The sequence below is a fragment of the Salvelinus alpinus genome, chromosome 12, assembly GCF_045679555.1.
Source record: "Salvelinus alpinus chromosome 12, SLU_Salpinus.1, whole genome shotgun sequence".
In the NCBI taxonomy this organism is placed as follows: Eukaryota; Metazoa; Chordata; class Actinopteri; order Salmoniformes; family Salmonidae; genus Salvelinus; species Salvelinus alpinus.
Window position 1 is genome coordinate 33,641,981 of NC_092097.1, and position 12,107 is coordinate 33,654,087.

General features: G+C 43.7%; 1 protein-coding gene across 2 annotated transcripts in view; it reads right to left on the reverse strand.

Annotated features, from left to right (window-relative positions):
* The window catches only part of LOC139535935 (lysine-specific demethylase 5B-like), a 29,619-nt gene that overhangs the window by 6,415 nt on the left and 11,097 nt on the right, over nt 1-12,107 (reverse strand). For both annotated transcript variants that reach the window (XM_071335912.1, XM_071335911.1), the window contains 16 exons: nt 11,872-11,949; nt 10,083-10,205; nt 9,717-9,887; nt 7,492-7,617; nt 7,062-7,161; nt 6,765-6,865; nt 6,366-6,524; nt 5,970-6,089; nt 5,571-5,729; nt 5,103-5,284; nt 2,700-2,862; nt 2,495-2,614; nt 1,978-2,172; nt 1,478-1,659; nt 961-1,085; nt 489-639 (listed from right to left, as the gene is read on the reverse strand). In XM_071335912.1, the coding sequence (XP_071192013.1) occupies nt 489-639; nt 961-1,085; nt 1,478-1,659; nt 1,978-2,172; nt 2,495-2,614; nt 2,700-2,862; nt 5,103-5,284; nt 5,571-5,729; nt 5,970-6,089; nt 6,366-6,524; nt 6,765-6,865; nt 7,062-7,161; nt 7,492-7,617; nt 9,717-9,887; nt 10,083-10,205; nt 11,872-11,949 (2,255 nt within the window). The remainder of the gene's footprint in view (nt 1-488; nt 640-960; nt 1,086-1,477; nt 1,660-1,977; nt 2,173-2,494; nt 2,615-2,699; nt 2,863-5,102; nt 5,285-5,570; nt 5,730-5,969; nt 6,090-6,365; nt 6,525-6,764; nt 6,866-7,061; nt 7,162-7,491; nt 7,618-9,716; nt 9,888-10,082; nt 10,206-11,871; nt 11,950-12,107) is intronic.

The window sequence follows — 12,107 nt, forward strand, 5'->3', positions numbered from 1 at the left end:
TCACTGAAGTTGGAGACTTATATCTCCCTCACTAACTTTAAGCATCAGCTGTCAGAACAGCTTACCGATCACTGCAGCTGTACACAGCCCATACAACTACCTACCTCATCCCCATATTGTTTTAATTAACTTTTTTTTGCTCTTTTACACACCAGTATTTCTACTTGCACATCATCATCTGCACATCTATCACTCTAGTGTTAATTTGCTAAATTGTAATTACTTCACTACTATGGCCTATTTATTGCCTTACCTCCTTACTCCATTTGCACACACTGTATATAGATTGTTCTATTGTGTTATTGACTGTACTTTTGTTTATTCCATGTGTAAAACTGTGTTGTTACTTGTGTCGCACTGCTTTGCTTTATCTTGGCCAAGTCGCAGTTGTAAATGAGAACTTGTTCTCAACTGGCCTACCTGGTTAAATAAAGGTAAAAAAATAAAAAAAATAATACAAAAATAGAAATTGCGTGTGTGTAGCCCACCTGGTCTGCCTTTTCCCATTGAGCAGTTGCTGGGCAACCACGGCACACTTCTCAGCATCGAGGGTAACAGCGCAGAGCTGCCGTAGGAGGTCACTCTGAGGGAACTGCTTCACCTCTGCATCCTCCACCAGTGACCGCAGCACCTCCAAGCCTGAACACATAAACAAACAAACAGTGCTTTAGACACAGTCATCAATGCATCCAAAGAATCATGGTCCAATGATCAAGTGAACTGTATTATTAGCAAAGGGTAGAGAATAATCTAATCTATTCTGGTATTATGTGTTTCATTAGACAAAGGCAACATATCTGGGTGATGAGAAGTAAAAAAAACATTCCGTAACACATTTGAGAACATCCTGTCCACTTGGGGTTATGCAAATAAGCAACAATTTTGTGTTTTGTTATGACCAATTTCAATTCCATAGACGCCTGAACCCAAAGAGGTATCCTACATAGGGTTAGTACTTACTGCTTTTCTTGTCTTGTTTGGCCTCCAGTATGTTAGTGACATGGGAGACCCAGCCTGTGTAGGACTCGGCACGCAGAGTGACTGCTTCCATCATGGGGTAGAGCTCAGCCATGGTAAACCTGAAGCTGTAGACACACAACAAGGTAAACACAGGTCTATGTTTCTGAAGACTGGAATCTTGGCTGAGTAACAGCTGTCACAACTGTTTATTTTCTGGTCAGGTGACACGTGTTTGTTTTTCATCAGAAGGTTCTAGAAGGCCTTTAGACATTGCAATGCTGCTCACTCTGAATGACCCTTACTTTAAGTTGATAGATGTTCTTAAAAGGGGCATTTCACTTAAACTGCAAAACAAGTGTTATAATTTGTGCATTGGATCTGTAAAACTAATGGCAATATTAACATGAGCTTCTGTTGATTGCCCGTTTCTGTACAATGTGGGATGTACGTAATGAGGGATGAATGTAAACATTTAAATGTGGGCATTTAGCACCAACTTAGCTGTTGATAGACCTACTTGAGTGTGAGGTTGTTGGGGGGGCAGGAGCAGAGGTCTTGGGCGTGGTGCAGACACACCAGCTGGCCGGGGTTACAGGGACAGGTGAGGGCAGACAGGTAGCAGGTGGTCCTACACCTGGAACACTGGCGCTCCTCGTCTGGCAGCAGGTCGTACTCTACCTGCTGGGACTGCTGCACGCCCTGGGGACACAGACAGATGAGTAGTGTCATAAACACCCACCCACAGATTAGTAATGTCACAGAGATCACACAGACACCCACACCAGTAGTGTCATACTAGGAGGAGAAACATGGATGACTCAGAGACAGACACTATTGGAGCAAAGTTTACTGTGGCCATTTGCTTCTCTAATGATGTTGTCCAACTACAACTTAGATGCTTTGAATGGCATGTCTTTGAGCAGGGGCACAGTATTGGTCCATTTCAAATCAGAAGGAAAAAAACATATTGATATTCAAAAATCAAATGAAAGTGTGCCAGCATGAGAGGCCTCTCACCATCTTGCTGACTTTGTCCCTCAGCTTGTTCTCCTCCTGGAGCATGACGGTCATGTCCCTCTGCACGGCCGAGGCCAGGGCCACGTCCATGGTGTCTGCCTTGGACGCCATCTTGCAGACCATCTCGTCGTGGGAGAAGACACAGTACCTGTCCAGCTGTCGGTAGTGGTCCACACACATGCGGCCCATGGGCATCTGAAATGACAGAGCATGGAGGCTTTGGGTTGAAACTGTACTATTCATTTAACACTATCGAGCTGAGCTGTATACAGTGCTGGTTACATCAGTAATACCCTAACTTGATTCAAAGAGCTACAAGGTATACAGCCTCTTGTTCAAGCCTAGCATTAACACACCCGACTGACCAAATGTATTGTTCATCCAGACCATGATAAACCTGTACATCATGTAGCTCTCCAGGACCAGGTGTAATGACCACTGCTCAATAGAAACAGCTTCCAGTTATTCAATTATTAGCTTATGTATGCTATTGATGAGGGACTTCAAGTCATCATACCCAGTCCACGGTGCAGAAGTTGACAGCCTCCGCAAAGTTGAAGCCCTGGTTAAATCCGCTGTGGTAGGCTCTAGGGAAAGTGATGACAAACTCGCCAGCGCACTGATTGGTGCGATAGATCTAGAGAAGAGTGGGTATGAAGTCATGGTAAAACTATAACTATACTCATGGCGTGTGTGTGTGTGTGCGGGCGTTTGGTACTTACGGGGACACCGTGGTTCATTAGTGTGTTGGGGTTCATGATGGTGACCAGCTGGTGCAGGAGGTCAGGCTGAGACTCGAACAGCTCGGGGGCCAGTTTCTTCATCACCCCCTCCAGCTTCTCCGCAGCATACCCCGGAGCGCCGTACCACGTCTTGGGCTCTCCCCTGAGGACATATGCCAGTTTGTCATAAACACTGACTGTTGTTGTCACTTCTTGACCCAGAAAATATAAACTATTGGCCTATATCGAATCTCCCATTCCCCTCAAACTTTAGAAAAAGCTGTTGCGCAGCAACTCACTGCCTTCCTGAAGACAATGTATACGAAACGCTTCAGTCTGGTTTTAGATCCCATCATAGCACTGAGACTGCACTTGTGAAGGTGGTAAATGACCTTTTAATGGCGTATGACCGAGGCTCTGCATCTGTCCTCGTGCTCCTAGACCATAGTGCTGCCTTTGATACCATCGATCACCACAATCTTTTGGAGAGATTGGAAACCCAAATTAGTCTACACGGACAAGTTTTGGCCTGGTTTAGATCTTATCTGTTGGAAAGATATCAGTTTGTCTCTGTAGATGGTTTGTCCTCTGACAAATCAACTGTAAATTTCGGTGTTCCTCAAGGTTCCGTTTTAGGACCACTTGTTTTCAATATACATTTTACCTCTTGGTGATGCCATTCGGAAACATAATGTTCACTTTCACTGCTATGCAGATGACACACAGCTGTACATTTAGATGAAACCCCAAAATTGCCTTCGCTGGAAGCCTGTGTTTCAGACATAAGGAAGTGGATGGCTGCAAATGTTCTACTTTTAAACTCTGACAAAACAGAGATGCTTGTTCTAGGTCCCAAGAAACAAAGAGATCTTCTGTTGAATCTGACAATTAATCTTGATGGTTGTACAGTCGTCTCAAATAAATCTGTGAAGGACCTCGGTGTTACTCTGGACCTTGATCTCTCTTTTGACAAACATATCAAGACCGTTTCAAGGACAGCTTTTTTCCATCTACGTAACATTGCAAAAATCAGAAACTTTCTGTCCAAAATTGATGCATAAAAATGTATCCATGCTTCGTCACTTCTAGGTTAGACTACTGCAATGCTCTACTTTCCGGATAAAGTACCAAATAAACTTCAGTTAGTGCTAAACACAGCTGCTAGAATCTTGACAAGAACCAAAACATTTGATCGTATTACTCCAGTGCTAGCCTCCCTACACTGGCTTCCTGTTAAGGCAAGGGCTGATTAAGGTTTTACTGCTAACCTTACCGCCCCCCCCTTGGGTTGTGCCGTGGCGGAGATCTTTGTGGGCTATACTCGGCCTTGTCTCAGGATGGTAAGTTGGTGGTTGATATCCCTCTAGTGGTGTGGGGGCTGTGCTTTGGCAAAGTGGGTGGGGTTATATCCTGCCTGTTTGGCCCTGACCGGGGGTATTGTCGGACGGGGCCACAGTGTCTCCCGACCCCTCCGGTCTCAGCATCCAGTATTTATGCTGCAGTAGTTTGTGTCAGGGGGCTAGGGTCAGTCTGTTATATCTAGAGTATTTCTCCTGTCTTATCCTGTGTCCTGTGTGAATTTAAGTATGCTCTCTCTCTCGGAGGACCTGAGCCCTTGGACCATGCCTCAGGACTACCTGGCCTGATGACTCCTTGCTGTCCCCAGTCCACCTGGCCGTGCTGCTGCTCCAGTTTCAACTGTTCTGCCTGCGGATATGGAACCCTGACCTGTTCACCGGACGTGCTACCTGTCCCGGACCTGCTGTTTTCAACTCTCTAGAGACAGCAGGAGCAGTAGAGATACTCTCAATGATCGGCTATGAAAAGCCAACTGACATTTACTCCTGAGGTTCTGACTTGTTGCACCCTCGACAACTACTGTGATTATTATTATTATTTCACCATGCTGGTCATTTATGAACATTTGAACATCTTGGCCATGTTCTGTTATAATCTCCACCCGGCACAGCCAGAAGAGGACTGGCCACCCCTCATAGCCTGGTTCCTCTCTAGGTTTCTTCCAAGGTTTTGGCCTTTCTAGGGAGTTTCTCCTAGCCACCGTGCTTCTACACCTGCATTGCTTGCTGTTTGGGGTTTTAGGCTGGGTTTCTGTACAGCACTTCGAGATATTAGCTGATGTAAGAAGGGCTTTATAAATAAATTTGATTTGATCAATTTGAAGACTGAAGTGTATTCTTGTGTTTAACACCATGTCAACCAATAAACTAACTCCAATACTAAGCAAGCAATTAGGTTTGCCAAGATTCCTCAAAATGACAGAAGCAGAGGCCATTTGCTTCGACCTATATATACCGCGGGCCAGAAGATTTTTCTGGTCCAGTTACAAGGTGAGGTAAAACTACAGTCCCATACTAGTGGCCTGTGGGGCAGCCTTTTATGTACCAGTGCAGGTAGTTGATGGAGTAGCTCCAGTGGTCCTCAATGTGCCAGCAGAAGGAGGAGAAGCACATGCCCACATACAGCCAGGGTAACTTCATCCCACAGATGTCGGCCGTAACATGAGTCAGCACCGAGGAGTCTATCACGGGCATGTTGTTCAGGTTCCAGCCACTGCTCAGGTAATCCTATGGGTCAGAGACAAGTACAAGTTAAGGCTCGACTCAACTGCGGGTGATATTGGCTAGGGCTTAATCTCCTGTAGAACTCCAATATCACCTTAAATATAAGTCTCTAAGAGCATAGATGTATGGGGTTTGTGAGCTATAGAACTACTTGCGAGAGTTTTTTTTCCACGACAGTTCTCTTGGTCTGAAATTGTGTACCGTTGCCATGATGTTGTGGTACAGTCAACTTCAGAATCATCCCAATACCTAGCATATGTTAACTTGTAAGAGGAGAGCCTTTGTGTACCTCATCCTCAGGGGAGACTTGGAATCGTCCACCCCTGATGGGGAAGCCGCTCCCAAACTCCTTGGAGGCGATGTCTGCTCCGTACTCCACAGTGACGTCCTCCTCAATGGTGCTGACCAGTCGCCAGAACTCCTTCTCCACCAGCTCGGTGGGAACCATCTGACAAACAGAGAGGCAGAAAAACCATTACCTCAACTCATTTCAACCACAGGCTGAGTTAGGATGAGTTACGTATAATACAGCTTATATCAGGTGGGGGTTAAGTAGGCACAATGACACTGGGGGAAATGCTTTGAAACCGAGGTTCCATCTTAAAACTTGTCTAATAGGAATATTTTCCTGTTTTGTCCCTGCTGAACATAACACTGATGAGGACAGTACATCTGCTGTCAAACTTACATGAACCGGCATGTTGAAATAGTCTGACTTGAAGGAGTCAGCCATGTCCCCAAAAGTGCGTAGGGAGTAGTCCCTGCCAGCCTGCTCAAAGCCAAAGGCTACCTGGGGTTTGCCACACTCCTGTAGGGAAGACAAGGATGAGATAAGCACTAATGTAGCAAATATCAACATGAAGTTATACTTGCCGAACACCAACAGGAGTAGGATTCTACTGAGAAGCTCTGGTATATAAGATAACCACAAAACAGAGGTTTAGCATGCTTTTGTTTAGCTTTAATAAGAGTCTACTGCTGCTTCTGTATTCAGCTTCCCCAGTGGACGGGGTGTGTGGAGGTAACAGAGTGACAGTGTAGTACAGTAATTGGGGCTGGGGGAGAGCGGGAGCATGTCTGTCACCTGAGCCAGGCACTTGGGGCATCTCCAGTCTCCTTTGGGGACATCATGGAGGGGCGGGATCAGACAGAAGGTGTGGTAGCTGTCATCACAGCCATCACACAGCAGCAGGCGGTCCTCTTCGCTCCCGCTGCCACACACCAGACACATGTACTGATCCACCTGAGACAGACAGACACAGAGACAGACAAGACAATGAGGCTTCTTATCCACTAATCAGCAAAAATGGCACCCAGGTGGGTGGATGGGATGAGTTAACTAACCATTAAAATGTATAGAACTCAATCATTTGTACTTTTGTGAGAGACCTGAATAAATGCTATTCATTAGGATTATTATCATAGTCATAATGAAGAGACAATTAGCCTTGATTAGCTCAGCATATGAACGTATTTTACTCACTGCGGGGTCGTTTTTTTTACTAAACACGCTTTCTTTGTCACTTGTTATTGAATCCTCGTGCTCAGTGAGTTCCAGTTTCACCTCAACAGGTTTCACTAGCACTGAAAGGCATCACATGGTTAATGGAGGCCAGGGCATACAGTATGTATTCATATCAACACAACCCTGTTCTTATATAGATTTAAAATCTAATAATTATCTAAACTTAAATTAAACCAGAGAAACATTTTCATTTGTTAATGAAAAATATTACATTATTTCACATTGCATTAGACTTTGCCAAAGGACAGTGTTTACCAAGCTGTGGCTCTGGCTTGGCCACATTGGAACCCATCCTCCTCCTCAGGTTGGGCCGGTTCTCACAGTCCTCCGCTGTCTCAGTCGTCATACAGCCTCCCTGTCAGAGAGAGGGGAGAAAAGGGAGGGGTTCATGCCATGTGGACTACGACAGGAAATGAAGGAAAAGCAACATATTTTTCTAGAGGTCACCACTGCAAACACACACACAGGCTCTTTTGGTCGATATCCAGAAACACACGCAAAGCTGCGAACCACCGCTTGTCTGCATTGGTAAATTGTGCCACTGGACTTGTCACACAATGACTCGGATAAAGCTGTCTTATTAGGTTCCCGGGAACTATCGTGGGTTAGAATTGTGACTTATGGGGAACCAGAGCCACTGACGGAGGTAGAACGTTTACTTATGGGGACCCTGGAAGAGGTTCACCTCAGCTCTCATGCGCTTGGCTCTGCGAGCAATGCTGCAAGTCTCCAGGGGCTGGACAGACTGGCGCTGGGGCAGGTCATGGGGGATGTAGTCCATATCCTTGGTGTCATTGGTCAGGGTAGGCTTCTGTAGGGGAGACATGGGGTAAGTGAGTGGGCATGTAGAACTTTAACACATTTTCACAGATATCAAACATGTTGTTTGAAAATAATGAGGCAAATGACAATCATTCTGTTGAATGACAAAAGTGCTTTGCTTGCTCCTTGTCACTCCTACTACTATTATGCTGTGACAAATTCCATTTGCCAAGAACAAACTAGGCATCTATAAAGAGAGACAGGGCCATGTGGTTATTTAGGTGCCTAGTTGTCTAACAGTTCCTTTGGGCATTTGATTTCTAATCTTTCATTGTTGCCTTTGAACAAAATAATTGTAATTGAGTTGTTGAATACCATGGCTTGATAATAAATTCAACCTTCAACTGTTGATACTTGTTTTTGTCTTGCAAGATCAACACATGGTCTCTGGTCTTTCTGTTGACACCACTCACATGACAAAGAGGAAGACAGGCAGCAACACTGAGGTGAGGTGGGGGTTGGGAACACTGACGCTCTGCTGTCTCTGGTGTATCAGGAGGACAGTGCGAGGGCAGCAGCCAGGCCAGAGACAGCTAGGCCTCTACACAGGGAGGGCGGGGCGAGAGGGAGGAGGGTGAAAGGGGAGGAGAGGGAGGGGATCAGGGGAGGTCAACGCCAGCAGGCTGAGAGAGGCATGCAGCACTGCGGAGAGAGGATGAGCTGCTGCTAACCACAAAGCCCAACCAGGGCCCCAAGGTACAATCAGAGAAGCTGCAAGAGACAACTGAGGCCTTCAATAAAATAAACACGGAAATATACACAAAAATAACCCAATGGGGAGGAGAGCTCGCAAAAAAAAAATGGTTGGTTTGTTGCCCGTTTGTTGTCAGGATTCAAGTCATGCTTTTTAAAAGTACCAGGCTTCATCTGGCATATAACTCAATTTGTGTGCAAAACCCAGGCTCATTCAACTCCTCGTTATACCAAAGAACAAAGCAGATCTACTGCAGTTAAGACCTACTGAATAGATAATTTGACAAAATATCAAACTTGCAGAGTAGTGTGGAAAAGAGGCCACGTGAGTGCCAGTTCACTTCTGACGTGTCTTCTCTGCAGTAGTAGGACAGTTAATAATGAGATTGGCTGGTATTAGCTTAATTTAGGGTGATGCTCTACATACAGACAGCAGAGAGTGACGAGTCACTTTTAATGCAGGAAATAATAACTGCCAAATATTTGTACAGTTGACCCATTTATAAAGTTGACCCTGCTTCCATCTTGAAGCAGATATTTAATGGAAAATAAATTCTCAATATATATATATATATATATATATATATATATATATATATATATATATATATATATATATATACACACACACACACCTGCCATTTCGCTATGGACAATGTCTACACCTTTGACACAGCACAACCTCCTATACCATGCCCAAACCGGATGTCCGCATGTGCCATTGTGCGCAAATTGACTTTGTCCCCCTACACCAAACGAGATCACGACACGCAGGTTGAAATATCAAAACAAACTCTGAACCAATTATATTAATTTGGGGACAGGTCGAAAAGCATCATACATTTACGGCAATTTAGCTAGCTGCCTTGCAGTTGCTGGCTAATTTGTCATGGAATATAAACATTGATTTATTTGACCTGAAATGTACAAGGTCCTCTACTCCGACAACTAATCCACACATAAAACAGTCAACCGAATCGTTTCGGTTCTCCTCCTTCCAGGCTTCTTTTTCTTCTTTGGACTTTATATGGTGATTGGCAACTAACTTTCATAATAAGGTGCATTACCACAACCGACCTCAGTTCATCTTTCAATCACACATGTGGATATATGTTCCTAAAAACCAATGAGAAGATGGGAGAGGCAGGACCTGCAGCGTGAGCTGCGTCACAAATTGAATCATATTCTATTTTTGTGCCTGGCAACACAGACGCTCGTTGCCACATGCGAGCAGTGTGGGTGCTATGATTGAATAACATGTGTACATTTATTTTGTAACGCACGCGACGCGACCGGTGTGTTCAGCATGTTAGTCCTCAACTCGAAATAAGAGCACATTAGTAAACAGCCCAGAGCAGAGCGCCATCTGCTGAGAGAGCGACCCATCTGACTCACCAGAAGGTTGGCTCCAGTCTGGAACAGGTTGTAGGGGTAGAGGATCCTCTCATAGTGAGAGCGCAGATGAGAGCCTATGGCCTTGCCTGGAGCAAAGCCCATCTTTAGGGCTATCTTAGACCAGCGTCTCTCTCTGCAAACCACGTCAAAACCCCCATCATCTTTCACCAACTGGGAAAGAAAGGATGCCAATCAATGACCTTTAATGTGAGAGTGTATAAAATGTGTAAACATAGCACAATAAGAAGCATATAGAGCTCCCATGAGTATATAAGTGTACAACACATAAACGCCCCATGGATCATATCCAAGAAAAGCTGGCCAGTTTCCTGCATCCAGGGTGTGCCAGAAGTTGTAGCTACATACCTTGTTGAGTTGGTACAGGTCCAGATTCTTTCTTTCCACATGAGGGATTTTCAGAGTGCACCCTTGTAGCTCCCAGAACTTTGCGATTTGATCCAGGAAGTTGAGCTTGACTCTGGTTTGAGCCTACTCAACAGCAACACATGGTACATTTTACACATCACCAACATAAGAAAAAAACAAAAGCCATTGTTTCTACAATAACTCATCCCATGCTGTGCTACTTAAGTGCAGATTTATTTTAATTTTTTTAATATACCCACGGTATGATTTTAAATACCATTGATACGAATGTTAGTTTACTAGATTTCGATATTTGTACTTTTTAAATAAATACCTGTAGTCAAGTTGTGGACTCGGTTAATAGATAAAGCAGATGGTGCTGTTCATTTCACATGTTACTTTTCATTATTACATTTACTGGTAGATCCCCCAAAACAGCTGATTGAGCCAGCTTAGATTTTTTTATTTAACCTTAATTTATACAGGTTTCTCTCATTGAGATAACATCTCTTGTCCAAGAGAGACCTGGTCCAATAGCAGCAGGGGGAACAACGTTTCAGACAAAACAACTTCAGACTAACACAGCATTAAACAAAACTATAAACACATACAGTACAAAAATGACATATTACGTTAAAAAACACGAAAGTCTTGACTAAAAAACAGCTGTCCTAAAGACATTTACACTCTATGATAAATACATCAAGTGTTTCAACTCCACCAACGAAACTACATCAAATTTAAAATTCCAGGACCACAGAGCTGAGTAACTAAAACTAATTCTACCATGACCTGTTATAATTTTTGGTACTGTTAGAAGCAAATGAGAATGGGACCGTAATTGATATTTATTTACCGACCTGATTAAAAAAGAGAAAATGGCATTTTACCCAATATGGCCTTATAAAATCAGTGTATAAGGCGTGAGATGTGTCACTCCTGCAGTGCAACTTAAGTGAGGTGATGAAGATACACTTGCATGAAATTCACTACTAATGTCCACAATCCCCTCCTGGATTAAGATCCCTGCTGACTAATATTTGTTTTGTGTATGCTTAAAGTGAGTAAGTAGCCTTTTGAGATACTTCACTTTATGAGCTGGGTTGTCTGTCCTTGCAATTTATGTTTGCATGCGCGCGTTAGAATTCAGTATGGGAATTCCTTAGTAGGTTAACATTTTTGGGGGCGGGGTTTACCAACAAACAAAACAATAGCGGCCCTTATGTGCAGCACCGGTAATAGCATGCAGCACCGGTATAGCACAGGCACAGTATGAAGTTATGGAAATATGGATACTGCCCAACCTTACAGGACATAGACATTTAAACTAGCTCATTGTATCAAAAGGAGGGGTTAAAGAAGGTCTAGGTACCAGTGACCTTTGACTTGAGGTCATCAACTTTCTCTACAAGGCACATTTCAGAGGCCAGGGACACCCTGCTGCTGGGTGTTATAAGCCTGTTGAAGCCACTGTTCTACTGACAAATGTATCAATGTAGCCTTCTGAGTCAACATATCTAATTCTTTAGGCTTAATCTGACTAATGTGTTTATATGTCCATTTTCTTTTATTTCTTTAGCACTTAAGAGTAGGATAATAATGTGGATTGAGACGATGTACAAGAAAGGCCAAAACCACCAAAATAACTGTAAAAAAAGTAATCCACATATTCAAAATAAAAACGTGCTTACATACATATCCAGTCTCTCATAATAAAGGTAACTAGATATACTATTATTAAAAAGCGGTACTGTATGGATAAACCAGTTAAGTAGTAAAATGAACATACCTCCAATTCATTAAGTCTCTGGATCCGGGGAGTGAAGTGCAGTCTGTCCACGTCACACGCAAACGGTGGCTGCCATTCCTGCAGGAGTAAACATCATCTTGTCAAACTGACTGAGGAGTCTCTCACATTGTTCATAGCTCATCCTCCATTTTGAAGAATCATTATCAGTTGAGCCACAGTCTATGCTGTATTTGAATACATGTTTAAGTAAGTCATCTATACTGCACCGTTTAGGA